The sequence below is a fragment of the Oncorhynchus nerka genome, linkage group LG17 (assembly GCF_034236695.1).
Source record: "Oncorhynchus nerka isolate Pitt River linkage group LG17, Oner_Uvic_2.0, whole genome shotgun sequence".
In the NCBI taxonomy this organism is placed as follows: domain Eukaryota; kingdom Metazoa; phylum Chordata; class Actinopteri; order Salmoniformes; family Salmonidae; genus Oncorhynchus; species Oncorhynchus nerka.
This window is the reverse complement of record NC_088412.1, coordinates 42,852,445-42,875,862: the sequence shown is the minus strand read 5'-3', so window position 1 is coordinate 42,875,862 and position 23,418 is coordinate 42,852,445. Positions and strand designations below refer to the sequence as shown.

The 23,418-nt window shown below is 45.0% G+C and overlaps 2 protein-coding genes across 2 annotated transcripts in view; both read left to right on the top strand.

Annotated features, from left to right (window-relative positions):
- The window catches only part of LOC115145287 (discs large homolog 1-like protein), a 205,166-nt gene that overhangs the window by 64,253 nt on the left and 117,495 nt on the right, over window positions 1-23,418 (top strand). Inside the window, exon 3 of the mRNA XM_029686743.2 lies at window positions 22,778-22,831. Within this exon, the coding sequence (XP_029542603.2) occupies window positions 22,778-22,831 (54 nt within the window). The remainder of the gene's footprint in view (window positions 1-22,777; window positions 22,832-23,418) is intronic.
- Window positions 3,728-8,741, top strand: LOC135561301 (myb-like protein I). Its single transcript, XM_065002740.1, has 2 exons — window positions 3,728-4,444; window positions 8,547-8,741. Exons 1-2 carry the CDS (start codon window positions 3,728-3,730, stop codon window positions 8,739-8,741), a joined length of 912 nt encoding a protein of 303 aa, XP_064858812.1.

Here is a 23,418-nt window from a genome sequence, read left to right as displayed (position 1 = left end):
CTGCTAATGGGAGAGCCATTACTACAGTGGTTCGTTCCCAAAGAGAGAGTCCCAGCACATACAGCATAATGCTACATTGTGGGCAGTAATATTGGGTTGGTCACAAGACAATCTGAAAGGCCTCAGATGGTTCACAGTGCATGGAAGTTTGAAAACACTAAACCATACAGCCCCCTGTACATGACGTCACATAAAGTGCTACAGAAACCATCCAGGGGGGGGGTGGTTGGGTTGGGTTATCCCAATACTTTACAAGGTGCTTTGAGACCTTGGGTGAAAATGCTGTGTAAATGCAGTCCATTATTTGTTATTACCCATTCCTGTAGTAAGTGTATCTCTCCCTCGCTTGCCGTGCCTTTGTGTTAGGTTAATCTTTACACAGATTCACATGAAGATGTTATTTTCAGTCATTGTATTTGAAGGGTTCCTGTACAGTACTTCCAGTATATCTGACACACTTTGTCCATTTCTTTCTCTTTCTCCCCCCTCCCTTTCTTTTTAATGCAATTACTGGTCTTTCAGGGCTGTCCTTTGTCAGAGTGGTGTTTTTAGCGGTGAGATGCTAAGCTATTCTTCGTAGCCACTTTAACTGGCAGAATAAAATAGCCTATAGGGTTAGTACTTCACCTACAGTAGAGACTTCTTGCTCTTCCCCTTCTCTCTCTCACTTCCCCCGATTTGCAGTCCTCCCCTTTGTCTCTCTGTTTCACTCACTCTCATCTCTCTTTCTCACTCAGTCTTATTCTTTCTTACTCTGGGTTACAGTCCTCATTTCTTTCTCAGTGCCCTCAGCACTAGTGTTAGCTCTTTATAAAGACTCATGTACTCGCCTGTCTATGTGTCTCTCTGTGCATTACAATGGAACAAGTGAACAGTTCAAATTGCTCTGGTGAGGGCTAGCCATGATACACATTAATGCCATCTGCTTGCGAAAGTATTCACCCCATTGGAATTTTGTTGCCTTTACAACCTGGAAATAAAATAGATTTTTTGGGGAGGGTTTGTAATCATTTGACTTACACAACATGCCTACCACTTTGAAGATGCAAAATAGTTTTTATTGTGAAACAAACAAGACGAAAAAAACAGAACTTGAGCGTGCATAACTATTCACCCCCCCAAAGTCAATAGCTTGTAGAGCCACCTTTTGCAGCAATTACAGCTGCATGTCACTTGGGGAATGTCTCCATAAGCTTGGCACATCTAGCCACTGGGATTTTTGCCCATTCTTCAAGGCAAAGCTGCTCCAAGTTGGATGGGTTCCACTGGTGTACAGAAATCTTTAAGTCATACCACAGATTCTCAATTGGATTGAGGTTTGGGCTTTGACTAAGCCATTCAAAGACATTTAAATGTTTCCCCTTAAACCACTCGAGTGTTTCTTTAGCAGTATTCTTTGGGTCATTTTCCTGCTAGAAGGTGAACCTCCATCCCAGTCTCAAATCTCTGGAAGACTGTGAAACAGGTTTCCCTCAAGAATTTCCCTGTATTTAGCGCCATCCATCATTCCTTCAATTCTGACCAGTTTCCCAGTCCCTGTTGATGAAAAACATCCCCACATCATGATGCTGCCACCACCATACTTCACTGTGGGGATGGTGTTCTATGGTTTGTGCCAGACATAGCGTTTTCCTTGATGGCCAAAAAAGTCAATTTTAGTCTCATCTGACCAGAGTACCTTCTTCCATATGCTTGGGAACTCTCCCACATGCCTTTTGTCGAACACCAAACGTGTTTGCTTATTTTGTTCTTTAAGCAATGTCTTTTTTATGGGCAGTCTTCCGTAAATCCTAGCTCTGTGGAGTGCACTGCTTAAAGTGGTCCTATGGACAGATACACAAATCTCCGCTGTGGAGCTTTGCAGCTCCTTCAGGGTCATCTTTGGTCTCTTTGATGCCTCTCTGATTTAATGCCCTCCTTGCCTGGTCCTGCCTGAGTTTTGGTGGGTGGCATTCTCTTGGCAGGTTTGTTATGGTGCCATATTCTTTCCATTTTTTAATAATGGATTTAATGGTGCTAAGTGGTATGTTCAAAGTTTCGGATGTTTTTTTATAACCCAGCCCTGATCTTTACTTCTCCACAACTTTGTCCCTGACCTGTTTGGAGAGCTCCTTGGTCTTCATGGTGCCGCTTGCTTGGTGGTGTTGCAGACTCTGGGGCCTTTCAGAAAAGGTGTATATGTACTGAGATCATGTGACAATTAAATAAAGTCCACCTGTGTGCAATCTAACTAATTATGTGACTTCTAAAGGTAATTGGTTGCACCAGATCTTATGTAGGGGCTTCATAGCAAAGGGGTGAATATGCACGCATAACTTTTCAATGTTTTATTTCTTTTGATTTTTTTTAAACACTTTTTTTTTCATTTCACTTCAACAATTTGGAATATTTTGTGCATGTCCATTACATGAACTCCAAAGAAAGAAAGAAATTACAGGTTGTAATGCAACAAAAGAGGAAAAACACCAAGGGGGATGAATACTTTTGCAAGGCACTGTAGAGTATTAGTATAAGACTGCTAGAAGGGCACAGTGCTATATATCATTTTAATAAACATGAATGCCAAGTCTTTGCTTTGGTCATATGACCCGAGGTATTGTTTGTCCCATAGATGCTTGGGATTTACAAATATTAAATGCACATTGAGGAAATGTACCACATCGTGTATCTAATGTTTCTCTATATCGAATGGTGTACCCTTTAGAGATATGTGACCCAATATATGCAGAATTAGTACAGAGTGTAGGTCAGGAATAACTTATAGAGTTTCATTCTCTGTACAGTATGTACAGTACCACATTCATGATAACACACTTCTGTGCTCTTAGCGCCCGCTGTAGCGTGTTGTCTCTGTGTCGTCATACAGGGTAGACCCACAGCTGGTCATGACTGGTCACCTGTTGCCTTCCCATCCTGTTAAACACTATTGTATCTAGCTAAATAAACCTCTCTCTTAAGGATGGATGTCAGGAGGACAGACACACTGGAGAAACTGTGGGCTCTTCTTCTTCACACACACACACACACACACACACACACACACACACTGTTAAACTTCCCGTACTTTATAAGCGTTCACTGGTCCGCAGTGTGGGGGGGGGGGGGTGCAATAGCGCAGTCTCCACTGCTTCGAAATGAATATAGGGGAAACACTGCTAATGTTTTCATGAAAAGATAAACAAAAGCCTGTGAATGTAGATGTGAGTTTGACAGGTAACTATGGAGGGTCAGCCAATGTCCACCGACGAGTCCTGATCCCCATATCACAGTCCCACATTGATTATTCATGCCTGTGTGCTGTCATGTGCAGTGCCCACTGGATCTCATTAATTGGTGAGAGAGGGAGAGGGAAAGAGGGGTGAGAGGCAGGGAGATAGAGCAAGAGAGATGGAGAGGCAGAGATGCTGAGCGATCTGAGAGGGAAGCAGTGCAGAAGAGAAAGAGAGAGAGAGAGTGAGTGGAGAGAGGGGGCTGTAGCCAGAAGATAAGACTGTAGACTGGATATATCTGTGCTGTAGCCAGAGGATAAGACTGGACACTGGATATCTCTGCTGTACTGCTGTGCTGTGGTCTCTCTCACCGGTAGCACGCTATACACCGCTTGCTACGTGAGACCGAAGAGGAAGACCAGGCTTTCACCTGTACCTACTCCTCATCTCCATCTCCAACTCTACCATTGCTACATCTTTTCTTGGACCTACCTTGGACCTTTGTCTAAGCCCCAGCCATGATCACCTACTATCATAATCACGAGTACTGCTGCGGAAGCCCTGAGGGTTGCAGTCCCAGCCCAGGAAAGGTGGTCTCTGGGCGTGGTAGGTCGCCTGGCAACCAGGCCCTGGGGAACCAGAACCAGCCCCGGGTCCAACACACCCAACAGAGGCTCCAGCAGACCCAGAGCCAGCTGGGTCTAATCCACAGACAGCAACAACACCTCCAACAACAGCAGATCCTGCTCCAACAGCAGCTCCAACAACCACAGATGCAGATTCAACACCTCCAACAGCTACAGCACCAACAACAGCCACAGATTCATCACCACCAGCAGCTCCAACAGCAGGCACTACAACACGACCAACAACAACAACAGATAGACCACCATCAACTACAACAACAACAGCAGCAGCTACAGCGTCAGCAGCATCATTATCAACACTACCACCATCATCCTCACCAGATGGAGCAGACGCCCAACAGCCCTCCGTTGAACCTCCACCCGCTGCTCTTGCAACCGCTCCCCCTACAGAGCCCCCAGAGAAACTATAGCTCCTGCACGCTGCCCGCCTCCATGTCTAAGAGCCGGGGCAAGTTCACCAACCTGAGGGACAGCGTAAGGAAGAGTCCTACCAAGAGCACGGCCAAGGTCCGGGCCACACACAGGCAGAGTGGCTGGTGGTCCGATGACACCCCATGGGCCACACTGTCACTGGAGAAACCACCCCAGGTATGTGTGTGTGCACAGGGGACCAACGTGGGAGAAGCCCTGTAGGTACACTACCGTTCAGAAGTTTGGGGTTACTTAGAAATGTCCTTGTTTTTAAAAGTAAAGCAAATTTTTTGTCCATTAAAATAACATCAAATTGATCAGAAATACAGTGCAAACATTGTTAATGTTGAAAATGACTATCGTAGCTGGAAATGGCTGATTTTTTTATGGAATATCTATATAGGCGTACAGAGGCCATTATCAGCAACCATCACTCCTGTATTCCAATGAAAACGTTGTGTTAGCTAATCCAAGTTTATCACTTTAAAAGGCGAATTGATCATTGGAAAACCCTTTTGTCCTTCTTTAGACTAGTTGAGTATCTGGAGCATCAGCATTTGTGGGTTCGATTACAGGCTCAAAATGGCCAGAAACAAAGAACTTTCTTCTGAAACTCGGCAGTCTATTCTTGTTCAGAGAAATGAAGGCTATTCTATGCGAGAAATTGCCAAGAAATGGAAGATCTCGTACAACGCCGTGTACTACTCCCTTGACAGAACAGCACAAACTGGCTCTAACCAGAATAGGAAGAGACGAGGGAGGTCCCGGTGCACCACTTAGCAACAGGACAAGTACATTAGTGTCTAGTTTGAGAAAAAGAAGCCTCACAACTGGCAGCTTCATTAAATAGTACCTGAAAAACACCAGTCTCAACAGTGAAGAGGCGACTCCGGGATGCTGGCCTTCTAGGCAGAGTTGCAAAGAAATAGCCATATCTCAGACTGGCCAATAAAAATAAAATATTAAGATGGGCAAAATAACACAGACACTGGGCAGAGGAACGCTCCTCAGATCAGCCTCCATTTGCCGGGGCAAGGACTCCACAGGGATGATGGCCCACGTTGACTCCAATGCTTTCCACAATTGTGTTAAGTTCGTTGGGTGTCCTTTTGGTGGTGAACCATTCTTGATACACATGGGAAACTGTTGAGGGTGAAAAACCCAGCAGCGTTGCAGTTCTTGGCACAAACCGGTACGCATGGCACCTACTACTATACCCCGTTCATAGGCACTTACATTTTTTGTCTTGCCCAATCACCCTCTGAATGGCACACATACACAATCCATGTCTCAATTGTCTCAAGGCTTAAAAACCTTCTTTAACCTGTCTCCTCCCCTTCATCTACACTGATGGAAATGGATTTACCAAGTGACATCAATAAGGGATCATAGCTTTCACCTAGAGTCACCTGGTCTATGTCAAATGTTTTGTATACTCAGCATTTGTGCTAGAAGTTTCCTTCAATTACAGATCTAGGGTGGGTGGAAGGCAGGGGGATATCCTACTGTGTCAGTATCAGGGGCAACCTCTGTCTATCCCAGTTTAAGCATTACTGAAGGCCTTCCAGTCTGTAAACCAGATCTTGAATGGAAGTTAATAATGGAGATTAATGGAACATCAGCTAGGTTTGTGTTCTCGTCCAAGGCACTTAAATGTGAAGTTCAGTTCAACTTGTTTGGGATGTTGAGACAGTAGTAAGAGCTGCAGGCTCTATTTCTGGACTGGGCTCCCTGATCAAAGATAACAATCCATGCTCATTTTTGTGCTGTCATGCCGGCTAGGCAATGTTGTAACAATACAGCTCCATAACTAAAGTGTTATGTAGCGACCTCACCGTGAGGCGTGTATCAGGGGGCGTGTCAGGGGGGATCAGAGGGCTTTCATCTAGGAGGGCTGACACAGTGGCCTCCAGCCACAGGAAGTTAAGTGTGGCCTCAACCTGGCTCAGCCCAGTCCAGCTCAACTTAGCTCAGCACAGCGTGTGTGTTTAAAGTGCCTCCACCCCTTTCTCTCAGGGGGCCCTGGGCTCTCAGCATTAGGAATCTGCTGAGCAATAGTAAAAGAGTAATGCTGTGTGTGTGCGCATGTGACGTGTGTGTGTGTACTGTACTGTATGTGTTTGTGTGTGTGTCTGTCTACAAATCAAATCAAATTTCATTTGTCACAACCACATGGTTAGCAGATGTTAATGCGAGTGTAGCGAAATGCTTGTGCTTCTAGTTCCGACCTTGCAGTAATATCTAACAAGTAATCTTACCATTTCACAACATCTACCTTAATAATTAATAAGAAATTAATAAGAATTAATAAGAATATGTACATAAAAATAGATGGCTGAGCGATGGCTGAACGGCATAGGCAAGATGCAGTAGATGGTATAGAGTACAGTATATACATATGAGATGAGTAATGTAGGGTATGTAAACATATAAAGTGGCATTGTTTAAAGTGGCTAGTAATACATTTATTACAGCCAATTTTTTATTATTAAAGTGGCTAGAGATTTGAGTCAGTATGTTAGTGATGGCTGTTTAATTCTCCCGGATCCGGGAGAATTGTCATCAACTACACTAATTAGCATAGCGCAACAGTCAAAAAATATTACTAGAAAATATTCATATTCATGAAATCACAAGTGAAATATAGTGAAACACAGCTTAGCCTTTTGTTAATCACCCTGTCATCTCAGATTTTGAAATTATGCTTTACACTCAAAGCAAGACAAGCGTTTGTGCAAGTTTATCGATAGCCTAGCATAGCATTATGTCCAGCTAGCAGTAGGTAACTTGGTCACGAAAATCCAAAAAGCAATCAAATTAATCGTTTACCTTTGATGATCTTCGGATGTTTTCACTCACGAGACTCCCAGTTAGACAGCAAATGTTCCTTTTGTTCCATAAAGATTATTGTTATACCCAAAATACCTCCGTTTGTTGGTCACGTTATGTTGAGAAATCCACCGGAAATAGCGGTCACGACAACGCCGGGAAAAAAAACATCAAAATTATATACATAATATCGACAGAAACATGGCAAACGTTTTTTATAATCAATCCTCAAGGTGTTTTTCAAATAACTATTCGATGGGACAATTGGCTTTTCAGTAGGAGCGAGAGTAAAAATATTCATATTCATGAAATCACAAGTGAAATATAGTGAAACACAGCTTAGCCTTTTGTTAATCACCCTGTCATCTCAGATTTTCAAAATATGCTTTTCAACCATAGCTACACAAGCATTTGTGTAAGAGTATTGATAGCTAGCATAGCATTAAGCCTAGCATTCAGCAGGCAACATTTTCACAAAAACAAGAAAAGCATTCAAATAAAATAATTTACCTTTGAAGAACTTCGGATGTTTTCAATGAGGAGACTCTCAGTTAGATAGCAAATGTTCAGTTTCTCCAAAAAGATGATTTGTGTAGGAGAAATCGCTCCGTTTTGCTCATCACGTTTGGCTAAGAAAAACCCCGGAAAATTCAGTCATTACAACGCCAAACTTTTTTCCAAATTAACTCCATAATATCGACAAAAACATGGTGTTATGCAGGTGAGTGAGGACCCAAAAGCGGTTTAACAAAAACAGAGTCCTTTAATGTCAAAACACAGGGAAGACATAGATCCTCTTCAGATGTATAGAATGGCAAAATAGACAACCCGCAGAGAGGGCGACAAATAAATCATAAAGTCCTTCTGATCTTTACAGAAGAGTCTTAGCATTCTTAACAGCAGAGGAGAATAGCAGGGTTAGCGGCGACAGACTGCTGGTCTCTCTGGGTAGGCGCGGGTTGTAGAGGACAGAGGTACCTGATCACACGTAGCATCAGATGAACAGGCAGATTCCGACAGGACGAGACAAGGGTGAAGCAAACGAGACGATAGTTTGGTTCTGGCATGAGAAACTCAAACGAGAATCTGACAAAGACAGAAGCAGGAACAGAGAGAGAAATAGAGACCTAATCAGAGGGAAAAAGGGAACAGGTGGGAAAAGGGTGAACGAGGTAGTTAGAGAAGATGAGGAACAGCTGGGGGAAGGAAAGGAAGAGAAGGTAACCTAATACGACCAGCAGGGGGAGACGGAGTGAAGAGAAAGAACAGGAACAAGACATAATATGACAATACATGACAGTACCCCCCCCACTCACCGAGCGCCTCCTGGCGCACTCGAGGAGGAAACCTGGCGGCAACGGAGGAAATCATCGATCAGCGAACGGTCCAGCACGTCCCGAGAGGGAACCCAACTCCTTTCCTCAGGACCATACCCCTCCCAATCCACTAGGTACTGATGACCACGGCCCCGAGGACGCATGTCCAAAATCTTACGGACCCTGTAGATAGGTGCGCCTTCGACAAGGATGGGGGAGACGAGCGGGGCGCGAAGAACGGGCTTAACGCAGGAGACATGGAAGACCGGGTGGACGCGACGAAGATATCGCTGGAGAAAAGTCGCACTGCGACAGGATTAATGATCTGAGAAATACGGAACGGACCAATGAACCGCGGGGTCAACTTGCGAGAAGCTGTCTTAAGGGGAAGGTTTTGAGTGGAGAGCCATACTCTCTGACCGCGACAATATCTAGGACTCTTAGTTCTACGCTTATTAGCGGCTCTCACAGTCTGCGCCCTATAACGGCAAAGTGCAGACCTGACCCTCTTCCAGGTGCGCTCACAACGTTGGACAAAAGCCTGAGCGGAGGGGACGCTGGACTCGGCGAGCTGAGACGAGAACAGCGAAGGCTGGTACCCGAGGCTACTCTGAAAAGGAGATAGCCCGGTCGCAGACGAAGGAAGCGAAGTTGTGGGCGTATTCTGCCCAGGGGAGCTGTTCTGACCAAGACGCAGGGTTACGAAAAGAAAGACTGCGTAAGATGCGACCAATAGTCTGATTGGCCCGTTCTGCTTGACCGTTAGACTGGGGTGAAAGCCGGAAGAGAGACTGACGGAAGCCCCAATCAAACGGCAAAACTCCTCCAAAATTGAGACGTGAATTGCGGACCCCTGTCCGAAACGACGTCTGACGGAAGGCCATGAATTCTGAAAACATTCTCGATGATGATTTGTGCCGTTTCTTTAGCAGAAGGGAGCTTAGCGAGAGGAATAAAATGAGCCGCCTTAGAGAACCTATCGACAACCGTAAGAATAACAGTCTTCCCCGCTGACGAAGGCAGTCCGGTGATAAAGTCTAAGGCGATGTGAGACCACGGTCGAGAGGGAATGGGAAGCGGTCTGAGACGGCCGGCAGGAGGGGAGTTACCTGACTTAGTCTGCGCGCAGACCGAACAAGCAGCCACGAAACGACGCGTGTCACGCTCCCGAGTGGGCCACCAAAAACGCTGGCGAATGGAAGCAAGCGTACCCCGAATGCCGGGGTGGCCGGCTAACTTGGCAGAGTGAGCCCACTGAAGAACGGCCAGACGAGTAGGAACGGGAACGAAAAGAAGGTTCCTAGGACAAGCGCGCGGCGACAGAGTGTGAGTGAGTGCTTGCTTTACCTGCCTCTCAATTCCCCAGACAGTCAACCCGACAACACGCCCCTCAGGGAGAATCCCCTCGGGGTCGGTGGAGGCTACTGAAGAACTGAAGAGACGAAGAGAGATAAAGCATCAGGCTTGGTGTTCTTAGAGCCCGGACGATAAGAAATTACGAACTCGAAACGAGCGAAAAACAGCGCCCAACGAGCCTGGCGCGCATTAAGTCGTTTGGCAGAACGGATGTACTCAAGGTTCCTATGGTCAGTCCAAACGACAAAAGGAACGGTCGCCCCCTCCAACCACTGTCGCCATTCGCCTAGGGCTAAGCGGATGGCGAGCAGTTCGCGGTTTCCCACATCATAGTTACATTCCGACGGCGACAGGCGATGAGAAAAATACGCGCAAGGGTGGACCTTGTCGTCAGAAAGGGAGCGCTGAGAAAGAATGGCTCCCACGCCCACCTCTGACGCGTCAACCTCGACAACGAACTGTCTAGAGACGTCAGGTGTAACAAGGATAGGTGCGGATGTAAAACGATTCTTGAGGAGTTCAAAAGCTCCCTGGGCGGAAACGGACCACTTAAAGCACGTCTTGACAGAAGTAAGGGCTGTGAGAGGAGCTGCCACCTGACCGAAATTACGGATGAAACGACGATAGAAATTCGCGAAGCCGAGAAAGCGCTGCAGCTCGACGCGTGACTTAGGGGCGGGCCAATCGATGACAGCTTGGACCTTAGCGGGATCCATCTTAATGCCTTCAGCGGAAATAACAGAACCGAGAAATGTGACGGAGGAGGCATGAAAAGAGCACTTCTCAGCCTTCACATAAAGACAATTCTCTAAAAGGCGCTGGAGGACACGTCGAACGTGCTGAACATGAATCTGGAGTGACGGTGAAAAAATCAGGATATCGTCAAGGTAAACGAAAACAAAGATGTTCAGCATGTCTCTCAGGACGTCATTCACTAATGCCTGAAAGACAGCTGGAGCGTTAGCGAGGCCGAAAGGAAGAACCCGGTATTCAAAGTGCCCTAACGGAGTGTTAAACGCTGTTTTCCACTCGTCCCCCTCCCTGATGCGCACGAGATGGTAAGCGTTACGAAGGTCCAACTTAGTGAAAAACCTGGCTCCCTGCAGGATCTCGAAGGCTGAAGACATAAGAGGAAGCAGATAACGATTCTTAACTGTTATGTCATTCAGCCCTCGATAATCTATGCAGGGGCGCAGGGACCCGTCCTTCTTCTTAACAAAAAAACCCCCCCGCTCCGGCGGGAGAGGAGGAGGGGACTATGGTACCAGCGTCGAGAGCTACAGACAAATAATCTTCGAGAGCCTTACGTTCGGGAGCCGACAGAGAGTATAGTCTACCCCGGGGGGGGAGTGGTTCCCGGAAGGAGATCAATACTACAATCATACGACCGGTGCGGAGGAAGAGAGGTGGCCCTGGACCGACTGAACACCGTGCGCAGATCGTGATATTCCTCCGGCACCCCCGTCAAATCACCAGGCTCCTCCTGTGAAGAAGAGACAGAGGAAACAGGAGGGATTAGCAGACATTAAACATTTCACATGACAAGAGACGTTCCAGGAGAGGATAGAATTACTAGACCAATTAATAGAAGGATTATGACAAACTAGCCAGGGATGGCCCAAAACAACAGGTGTAAAAGGTGAACGAAAAATTTAAAAAGAAATGGTTTCGCTATGATTACCAGAGACAGTGAGGGTTAAAGGTAGCGTTTCACGCTGAATCCTGGGGAGAGAACTACCATCCAAAGCGAACAAGGCCGTGGGCTCCCTAACTGTCTGAGAGGAATGTCATGTTCCCGAGCCCAGGTCTCGTCCATAAAACAGCCCTCCGCCCCAGAGTCTATCAAGGCACTGCAGGAAGCTGACGAACCGGTCCAGCGTAGATTGACCGACAAGGTAGTGCAGGATCTTGAAGGAGAGACCAGAGTAGTAGCGCTCACCAGTAGCCCTCCGCTTACTGATGAGCTCTGGCTTTTACTGGACATGAAGTGACAAAATGACCAGCGGAACCGCAATAGAGACAGAGGCGGTTGGTGATTCTCCGTTCCCTCTCCTTAGTCGAGATGCGGATACCCCCCAGCTGCATAGGCTCAGCACCCGAGCCGGCGGAGGAAGATGGTAGTGATGCGGAGAGGGGGGCAATGGAGAACGCGAGCTCCTTTCCACGAGCTCGGTGACGAAGATCAACCCGTCGCTCTATGCGAATAGCGAGTTCAATCAAGGAATACACGCTGGAAGGAACCTCCCGGGAGAGAATCTCATCCTTTACCTCCGCGCGGAGACCCTCCAGAAAATGAGCGAGCAAAGCCGGCTCGTTCCAGTCACTGGAGGCCGCAAGAGTGCGAAACTCAATAGAGTAATCTGTTATGGATCGATTACCTTGACATAGGGAAGACAGGACCCTGGAAGCTTCCTCCCCAAAAACAGAACGATCAAAAACCCGTATCATCTCCTCCTTAAAGTCCTGATACTGGTTAGTACACTCAGCCCTCGCCTCCCAGATTGCCGTGCCCCAATCACGAGCCCGTCCAGTAAGGAGAGATATGACGTAGGCGATATGAGCTGTGCTCCTGGAGTAAGTGTTGGGCTGGAGAGAAAACACAATATCACACTGGGTGAGGAACGAGCGGCATTCAGTGGGCTCCCCAGAGTAACACGGCGGGTTATTGATTCTGGGCTCCGGAGATTGGGAAGCCCTGGAAGTGGCCGGTGGATCGAGGCGGAGATGGTGAATCTGTTTTGTGAGGTCGGAGACTTGGGCGGCCAGGGTCTCAACGGCATGTCGAGCAGCAGACAATTCCTGCTCGTGTCTGCCTAGCATCGCTCCCTGGATCTCGACGGCTGAGTGGAGAGGATCCGAAGTCGCTGGGTCCATTCTTGGTCAGATTCTTCTGTTATGCAGGTGAGTGAGGACCCAAAAGCGGTTTAACAAAAACAGAGTCCTTTAATGTCAAAACACAGGAAGACATAGATCCTCTTCAGATGTATAGAATGGCAAAATAGACAACCCGCAGAGAGGGCGACAAATAAATCATAAAGTCCTTCTGATCTTTACAGAAGAGTCCCCTTCTTAGCAGCAGAGGAGAATAGCAGGGTTAGCGGCGACAGACTGCTGGTCTCTCTGGGTAGGCGCGGGTTGTAGAGGACAGAGGTACCTGATCACACGTAGCATCAGATGAACAGGCAGATTCCGACAGGACGAGACAAGGGTGAAGCAAACGAGACGATAGTTTGGTTCTGGCATGAGAAACTCAAACGAGAATCTGACAAAGACAGAAGCAGGAACAGAGAGAGAAATAGAGACCTAATCAGAGGGAAAAAGGGAACAGGTGGGAAAAGGGTGAACGAGGTAGTTAGAGAAGATGAGGAACAGCTGGGGGAAGGAAAGGAAGAGAAGGTAACCTAATACGACCAGCAGGGGGAGACGGAGTGAAGAGAAAGAACAGGAACAAGACATAATATGACAATACATGACACATGGCAAACGTTGTTTAGATTCTCTCACGTCACCCCGCTCCTCCGCTCTCTCCACTGGCTTCCAGTTGAAGCTCGCATCCGCTACAAGACCATGGTGCTTGCCTACGGAGCTGTGAGGGGAACGGCACCTCAGTACCTCCAGGCTCTGATCAGGCCCTACACCCAAACAAGGGCACTGCGTTCATCCACCTCTGGTCTGCTCGCCTCCCTACCACTGAGGAAGTACAGTTCCCGCTCAGCCCAGTCAAAACTGTTCGCTGCTCTGGCCCCCCAATGGTGGAACAAATTCCCTCACGACGCCAGGACAGCGGAGTCAATCACCACCTTCCGGAGACACCTGAAACCCCACCTCTTTAAGGAATACCTAGGATAGGATAAAGTAATCCTTCTCACCCCCCTTAAAAGACCTAGATGCACTATTGTAAAGTGGCTGTTCCACTGGATGTCATAAGGTGAAAGCACCAATTTGTAAGTCGCTCTGGATAAGAGCGTCTGCTAAATGACTTAAATGTAAATGTAAATGTAATGTAGAATCAATCCTCAAGGTGTTTTTCACATATCTATTCGATGATAAGTCATTCGTGGCAGTTTGGTTTCTCCTCTGAAGCAAATGGTAAAATACACGCAGCTGGAGATTACGCAATAATTGCAACGGAGAACACCAACCGGAGCACCTGGTAAATGGAGTCTCTTATGGTCAATCTTCCAATGATATGCCTACAAATACGTCACAATGCTGCAGACACCTTGGGGAAATGACAGAAAGTGTAGGCTCATTCCTTGCGCATTCACAGCCATATAAAGAGACATTGGAACAAAGCACATTTCAAATCTGGGGCATTTCCTGTTTGAAATTTCATCTTGGTTTCGCCTGTAGCATCAGTTCTGTGGCACTCACAGATAATATCTTTGCAGATTTGGAAACGTCAGAGTGTTTTCTTTCCAAAGCTGTCAATTATATGCATAGTCGAGCATCTTTTCGTGACAAAATATCTTGTTTAAAACGGGAATGTTTTTTTTATCCAAAAATTAAAAGAGCGCCCCCTATATCGAAGAAGTTCAATGCTGAGCTGTAGTTGATGAACAGCATTCTTACATAGGTATTGTCCAGATGGGTTAGGGCAGTGTGCAGTGTGATTGTGATTGCGTCGTCTGTGGACCTATTGGGGCGGTGAGCAAATTGGAGTGGGTCTAGAGTGTCAAGTAGGGTGGAGGTGATATGGTCTCCCAAAGGACTTCATGAAGACGGAAGTGTGTGTGTGTGTGTGTGTGTGTGTGTGTGTGTGTGTGTGTGTGTGTGTGTGTGTGTGTGTGTGAGACACTACTAAGCTCCACTCATCATCATCATCATCATTATATACTGCAGTCATGCTGGGTTACAGCTAGAGCATGGTCACTTTTGTCAATGTCATGAAAATCGCAAATGAAATGAAATAAATATATTCAAACACAAGCTTAGCCTTTTGTTAACAACACTGTCATCTCAGATTTTCAAAATATGCTTTACAGCCAACGCTAGACAAGCATTTGTGTAAATTTATCATGGCATAATGCTATGCTAGGCTCTGCTGGCAGCAGGCAACATTTTCACGAAAATAAGAAAAGCAACCAAATTAAATCATTTACCTTTGAAGAACTTCAGATGCTTTCACTCAGGAGACTAACTTGGTTAGATAGCAAATGTTCCTTTTTTCCAAAAATATTATTTTTGTAGGCGAAATAGCTCCCGTTTCTTCATCATGCATGACTGATGAGAAATCGACCGGAAAATGCTACAACTATAACGCCAAACGCCAAACGTCAAAATTTGATCCATAATATCGACAGAAACACGGCAAACGTTGGTTAGGATCCATCCTCAAGGTGTTTTTAACATATATATTCGATAATATATCCATCGAGGCAATTGGTTTCTCATAAGAAACAATTGGAAAAATGGCTACCTCAGTATTTTACGCAAGGTTTTCTGCAGGAGACACCATGTTATATATCATGTTATATACATGCTATATATGGTCCCTTACAGCCATTCTTCAATGGAAATGCCTAAAAAGACGTCACAATGCTGTAGACACGTTGGGGAATACGTGGAAAACGTAAGCTCATTCGTAGCTCATTCACAGCCATATAAGAAGTCATTGGCATGAGGCGGTTTTAAAAAATGCGGCACTTCCTGGTTGGATTTTTATCTGGGTTTCGCCTGTAAAATCAGTTCTGTGGCACATCAGTTCTGTGGAAATGGCAGAGTGTCTTCTTTCCAAAGCTGTCAATTATATGCATAGTCGAGCATGTTTTCGTGACAAAATATCTTGTTTAAAATGGGAACGTTTTTCATCCAAAAATGTAAATAGCGCCCCCTAAATCCAAGAGGTTAATTGGTGCCAGTCCAGATGGACTTGTCAGTTCGGATTGCTGTGGAATCAGCTGTGTGGGAATCAAATGTCCTTTCTGACAGAAGAAACATCCTGTCAAACCAGGAGACGAGCATGGAGGAGTGAAATGTCTGGAAGCAGGAGATGATGGGATCCTTACCTTTAAAAACACACACACACACAACTACTACTACTACTGCTACTACTACATTCAATGCCAGATGAACACATGCAATGCCTTGTATGCAGACTATGTTGTTTGAACTGAAGCTGACATTTATATGGAAAGAATAGAGAGATGCTGAATTCCTTGAGAGGAATGCACTGATTGTTGACCACATTTAAAAAAATATATATATTTCACCTTTATTAGGCAAGGCAAGTCAGTTAAGAACAAATTCTTATTTACAATGACAGCCTACCCCAGCAAAACATGGACAGCACTGGGCCAATTGTGCGCTGCCCAATGGGACTCCCAAACACAGCTGGATGTGATACAGCCTGGATTTGAACTAGGGACTGTAGTGACGCCTCCTGCACTGAGATGCAGTGCCTTAGACCGCTGTGCCACTCGGTAGCCCCACTTCTTTATAGGGACATTTCTGAAATGTTCAACTTCATATTCATCAACTCTAGCACCACCCCAACATCAACATACGGTGCATTCGGAAAGTATTCAGACCCCTTCCCTTTTTCCAAAAATGTTTACGTTACAGCCTTATTCTAAAATAGATTCAATATTTTTATTTCCTCATCAATCTACACACCATAATGACAAAGCGAAAACGTTTTTTTTCTTTTACATTTTTGCAACAAAAAAATAATCAACTTAAATACCTTACATAAGTATTCAGATCCTTTGCTTTGAGACTCGGAATTGAGCTCAGGTGCATCCTGTTTACATAGATCATCCTTGAGATGTTTCCAAAACTTGATTGGAGTCCACCTATGGCAAATTCAGTTGATTGAACATGGTTTGGAAAGGCACAAACCTGGCTATATAAGGTCCCAAAGTTGCAATGCATGTCAGAGCAAAAACCAGGCCATGAGGTCGAAGGAATTGTCCATAGAGCTCTGAGACAGGATTGTGTCGAGGCACAGATCTGGGGAAGGCTACCAAAAAGTGTCTGCAGCATTGTAGGTCCTCAAGAACACAGTGGCCTCCATCATTCTTAAATGGAAGAAGTTTGGAACCACCAACACTCTTCTGAGAGCTGGCCGCCCAGCCAAACTGTACAATAGTGGTCCTTGGCCAGGGAGGTGACCAAGAACCCTATGGTCACTCTGACAGACTTCCAGAGTTCCTCTGTGGAGATGGCAGAACAGTCCAGAAGGAAAACCATCTCTGCAGAACTCCACCAATCAGGCCTTTATGGTAGAGTGGCCAGACAATCGATAATATATCAACCGCAAATGTCTTTCACAGTAGGAGAGGGAAAAGAAATGGCTGTCCGAATTCTGTTGCGCCAGCAAAACTCATGTGACCACTTGACGCGATGTTATCGTTCTGGCTAATTTTTCAAAATAAAAGCCTGAAACTATGTCTGAAGACTGTTGACACCTTAAGGAAGCGATAGGAAAAGGAATCTGGTTCATATCCCTTTAAATCCAGCAAAGGGAGGCTATGTAACATGGAGTTTTCAAAATAGAAGCCACTTCCTGTTTTCATTTTCCTCAGGGTTTCACCTGCAATATCAGTTCTGTTATACTCACAGACAATATTTTGACAGTTTTGGAAACTTTGGAGTGTTTTCTATCCAATACAAATAATAATATGCCTATATTAGCAACTGAGACTGAGGAGCTGGCCATTTACAATGGGTACCTCTTCATCCAAGCTACTCAATACTGCCCCTGCAGCCATAAGAAGTTAAGGATCTGACCTTTTTTTAAATTTTTTGCCTAAAATGACATACCCAAATCTAACTGCCTGTAGCTCAGGACCTGAAGCAAGGATATGCATATGCTTGATACCAGACACAACAGGGGTTCAAACTGTATAACCCAGTTCTTACATTTTAATATAAAAATGGATTTTATCAAACAAAACTATGCTACATTTTATATCTTGTACCCTCAGGATGACAAAGTAGAGCAAGATTACTGAATGTAAGTACATTATTTACCTTGCCATGAAAATTGTTTTGCTGTTGTGCACTCTCCTCAAACATTAGCATTGTATTTTGTCACAGTAATAGCTATTGTAAATTGGACAGTTAGATTAACAATAATTTAAGTTTTCTGCCCATATAAGACATGTCTATGTCCTGGGAAATGTTCTTGTTAGTTACAATGTCATGCTAATCACATTAGCGCATGTTAGCTCAACCGTCCTGATTTAAGATTTAAGTCCTGATCTGGAGATTACAAATGGCTGTGGTCTAAACTAGCTAATTTAACAGACAATATTTGCTTAGAATTCTGTGGCATTATTTTATAGTATGAAGAATACAATTTAACAAACCTGAATAAAATAGTAACAATATTTTCTCCAAACGATTTGCGGCTATTCTGTGATGAGCGGTTAACAAAAGAAATAGGCATTCCTATATGCTTAATTTAGAGTTATTAATGTAACTTTAGTTGTTCTACAAACGTTGGACTGTATGTTATATTTTTAATACATGGTAAGGATACATGATGTGACTCTGTTGATTTGAAAAACATTAGCTTGAAAGGCATGAACTCTGCTTAGGCTGTACATACTTTATTATTCTCTCATTCACAATTTGACAAGCATAATGCCTTGATAATGCCTTGAACTTCACAGCAGCATCCCCTTTTAGTGGCCGTAATGCACCCTAAAAAAATCCATGCCTTTTGTGGCCAGTGGCCATTGAGCCCTTGGCCCGGAGAGTTGCGTTGTGCCCTTCTCCCTGAGTGCACCACATGGCTCTCCATCACGTCTTTCTCACAGGCTACAAGTGAAGACCGAGACATGTCTGGTTAGACTGTAAACTCTCCTTCCAGACTCACATTAAGCATCTCCAATCCAAAATTAAATCTAGAATCGGCTTCCTATTTTCGCAAACAAAGCCTCCTTCACTCATGCTGCCAAACATACCCTCATAAAAACGGACTATCCTACCGATCCTTGACTTCGGCGATGTCATTTACAAAATAGCCCCCAACACTCTACTCAGCAAACTGGATGTAGTCTATCACAGTGCCATCCGTTTTGTCACAAAAGCCCCATACACTACCCACCACTGCGACCTGTATGCTCTCGTTGGCGGGCCCTCACTACATATCCGTCGCCAAACCCACTGGCTCCAGGTCATCTATAAGTCTTTGCTAGGTAAAGCCCCACCTTATCTCAGCTCACTGGTCACCATAGCAACACCCACCCATAGCACGCGCTCCAGCAGGTATATTGCATTGGTCATCCCCAAAGCCAACACTTCCTTTGGCCGCATTTCATTCCAGTTCTCTGCTGCCAATGACTGGAACAAATTGCAAAAATCTCTGAAGCTGGAGACACATATCTCCCTCACTAACTTTAAGCATCAGCTGTCAGAGCAGCTTACCAATCACTGTACCTATACACAGCCAATCTGTAAATAGCACACCCAACTACCTCATCGCCATATTATTACTTACCCTCTTGCTCTTTTGCACCCCAGTATCTCTACTTGCACATCATCATCTGCACAACTATCACTCCATGGTTAATGCTAAATTGTAAATATTTCACCTCTATGGCATCTTTATTGCCTACCTCCCTACTCTTCTACATTTGCACACACTGTACATAGATTTTTCTATTTTTCTTTTCTATTGTGTTATTGACTGTATGTTTGTTTATGTAACTCTGTGTTGTTTTTGTCGCACTGCTTTGCTTTATCTTGGCCAGGTCGTAGTGGTAAATGAGAACTTGTTTTCAACTGGCCTACCTGGTTAAATAAAGGTTAAATATATATTTTTAAGCTATAAGCACAAATGTTCCATTAGCGGGAAAACACCATTATCAAAAGTGACCGCAAATGTGATTATGCATATAATGCTTTACTATAAAGGTGCATTTTTATGGTGAAAATTAGTGGTGTAGAGCCTAACATTGGATTAATGTGTTTAATTTTAAGAAGTTATTTTGCCACTTTAGTTGTGATACAAACCTTGTCAAAACATATAGGCCTATCAGCTAGGCTACATGAGGTGTGCAACTATGATTTTAAACAATTGCAAACAGAAGGCATTGTTTCTTGCCTAATGCTGGGCATCATTCACAAGTGATAATATATCATTCAAGTGATAGGCTAATATCATCACCCGTCAGACTATTCTTGATTTAATTTTGTCTTTATAAATACTAAATATATGTGTGACATTTATTTTGATTTAGAATGGAAAATTATCATGAACCTGTCTTAAAACAGGGACAGCGGGAAAAAATATATGTCATCTATGCACTTAAATAGCGAATGGATGAGTGCTGAGTACCAGGCAGTTAGCAAGTTTGGTAGGCTACCAATTACCATCAGCTGCATCAGAGCTTGCAGAAGCCTAATTACCTTGACTAAATGGTCACGTAGAATTTGACTGCCTTCCTGACTTCCTGACAGCTCTAGTCACGCCAAGGTTCTTTGCACTCTGGAAAAGGGGACACTGTGGAATTTTCAACCGTTATAGAGAGGTCTTGGAGTGGGCAGGCCTTCCCAGGGACGAAAAGCAGCTCTGTTTTGTGGGAGTTGAGCTTGAGGTGGTGGGCCGATATCAAAGCTGAGATGTCTGACAGGCATGCAGAGATGAGTGTCGCCACCTGACTTTCAGAAGGGAGGAAGGTGAAGAGTAGTTAAGTGACATCCACATAGCAATGATAGAATAGACCATGTGAGTATATGATGGAGCCGAGTGACTAGGTGTATAGAGAGAAGAGGAGAGAGACTGGTACTGAGCCCTGAGGGACACCAGTAGTGAGAGCATGTGGTGCAAACACAGATCCTCCCAGATAGGATGCAATCAAAGAGTGTGCAGAGCCTCAGACACCCAGCTCTGAGAGGGTGGGGGCAGGAACGGTTGGTTCACGATGTCAAAGGCAGTGGATAGAACTAGGAATATGAGAACAGAGGAGAGAGAGTCAGCTTTGGCAGTGTGGAGAGCCTCCATGACACAGAGAAGAGCAGTCTCGGTTGACTGACCCATCGTTCTGAGAGAGATAACGAGAGAGTTTGTCAGAGACAGCATGGTTGAGTGTTTCGGAAATACAATAAAGGGATGCTGGTCTGTAGTTTTTGACATTAGCGTGGTCGAGTGTTCATCTGAAGAGAGGGGAGAAAGAGTTCAAAGCATAGGGTAGTTCTGTGTGAGTGGGACTAGTGGACTCAATAGGCATGAGGAGCGTCAATAGTGAATGAGGAGCGGATGTAGTTAGCCTTCTTCTCAAAGTGGTTGACAAAGTTGTCCGCAGAGAGGGAGGGGGAGGGGTGGAGGATTAAGGCGGGAGGATCTTACTAGGGACATGGAAATTAGTTTCCTAGGGTTAGAGGCAGAAGCTTGAAATTTAGAGTGACACAAAGTGGCTTTTGCACTGGATACAGAGGAAGAGAAGGTAAGCTGCCCGCAGCCCTGTTCTATAAGCTCGCAGAGAGTCATTCAGCCATGGAGCATGAGGGGAGGGTCGACCCGGCCGGGAGGAAAGGGGAGAGTGCGAGTCATGGGATACGGAAAGGGAGGAAAGTCATGTTGAAGACGCAGAATCAGGAGACAGGAGGGGGAATGATTCAGCAGAAGGGAGAGATGATAGGATAGAAGAGGAGAGAGTAGTGGGGGAGAGAGAACAAAGATTGTGACAGCGCACATAACCATCTGGGTAGGGGCTGATTGGCTAGGGTTGGAGGAGAGGGAGACAGAAAAGGAAACAAAGTAGTGATCAGAGACCTGGAAGGGGGTTGTAGTGAGATTAGTAGGAAAACAGCCTCCAGCAAAGATGAGGTCAATTGTATTGCCTGCCTTGTGAGTGGGAGGAGACTGGGAAACGGTGAGGTCAGAAGAGGCAAGGATGTTCACATCGTTCTTAGTACTCGGTCAGTAACACAGTAGTAAATACTGACTGCATCCTCAGTCGCACAGAACAACATACCAAATCCCCAAACTCTTATCAATAGATGCCCTTTGACATCCTCTCTGACGATAGGTGGTTCAGCCCATTCTTCTCTCTCCATTTTCTCCTCTCATCCCCCTCTCCATAATCTACGCACACATTTGAGCCCTCAGCAGCTGCCACTAGACAATCCTCCCTCACTACCACATTATCATCACTCAGAACATTATCATATTTTCTCTCTTTCAACTTCTCTCACCTCTCTCTCTCTCTCTCTCTCTCTCTCTCTCTCTCTCACAAACACCCTATCTATCTCTTCCTCCCTCCCTTCTTGCCCTTCATCATGTGATGTGTTGTGTGTAGTTGTGTATTGTGTGTATTCTGCCTGTGTGTCTATGTGTTGTACCCTGACGCTCAACCTCCATTGCCATTGTTTAGCAGCCAGATGTGGTGGTCCCGCCCCCTGCCCCCCGTACCCATAATCCCTGTGATCCTTATACCAGCTGAGACCATTCCTGCCATCGCTCCACCCTTCTCTCCACCCGTACCCTGGTCACCCATGTCACAGGTCATACTCTCTTCTTTTTTTCTCTCCTCTTATCTGTTACTGTTTTTTTTTTTTTACACCCCTCCCATTTGGATTCTGTTTTGGTGGGGGTGGTGGAGTTTGAAGGATGAGTGTTTCTGGAGAGATATTCAGCTTCGGGTGGTTGTTTTTACCTCCAGACCTGTAGGAGAGATCAGCCCAGTGAAGCGCCAGAAGGAGTTGTCTGTTATTAAGGCTGTAGTTGGGGGTGTTTGGGTCGACGCCATAGCTGTAGGCTTCAAGCTTCAGGAGTTCGGCACAACAGAACACCATGACATGTCGCATATGGACCCATTCTGCCGTGATAATCTCTAGCCGATGCTTTCAAAATGTTCTACCAAAACATGCGGAGAGTAAGTGATTATTTTGTCTCACAAGTTTTGGGGGGGGCTTTTGCCAAATGTATTTGTTTTTTGTTGTTGTCTGAAGCTTTTGCAACATACTACCAGGGTAATCGCGAGGTGAAAAAAAAAAGTATTTTCTCACTAAATATTTTGAAAAACAAAACTGGGTTAATTTTGTTTTTCTGTTGCAGGCAAACCCACCTCCAGTGATGGTCAACACAGACAGTTTGGACACCCTCGCATACGTAAGTCTACATTTCTTTTCACATGCACAGAAAAACACTGAACTGAAATTAGCCACAAATAAATGTATGTAGTTCTGTCCTTGAGCTGTTCTTGTCTATTAATGTTCTGTATTATGTAATGTTTTGTGTTGGACCCCAGGAAGAGTAGCTGCTGCTTTTGCAACAGCTAATGGGGATCCTAATAAAATGCAAAACCAAATGGTTATTAGAGAACTGTTATTTAATTACCATGTTACCATGTAATGTCGACGACGTAGGCTATGTACCAGGAAATAATGGACTACAAATAGAGTGTAACCATCCTGTCCTTTGTTTATGAAGCACAACGTAGTTGCTGTTAAAGCGAAATACCATGTCAAAGTTATAATCTATAATTGTTACCAGCCAGAGCTAGAAATCAAAGATGCACGCTACCGACGTTAACTATTATGTCTGGTTTATCTACTGGGTGATTTGAACCTCTCTTTGTACAGTATGCAGCAACAACATTGTACTGTATATTTTTCATTATAATTACTTTCTGTTAAATTTCAATTGCCAGGCAAAGTGAGCCTCCCGAATGTTTAGAATAGTGTATTTATCTGGGC

Excerpts from the sequence above, each read along its gene's own strand:
- LOC135561301 (XM_065002740.1), top strand. The coding sequence starts at position 3,728 with ATGATCACCTACTATCATAATCACGAGTACTGCTGCGGAAGCCCTGAG. Across the intron at positions 4,445-8,546 it reads CACTGGAGAAACCACCCCAG|GTACTGATGACCACGGCCCC; the intron begins GTATGTGTGTGT and ends CCAATCCACTAG.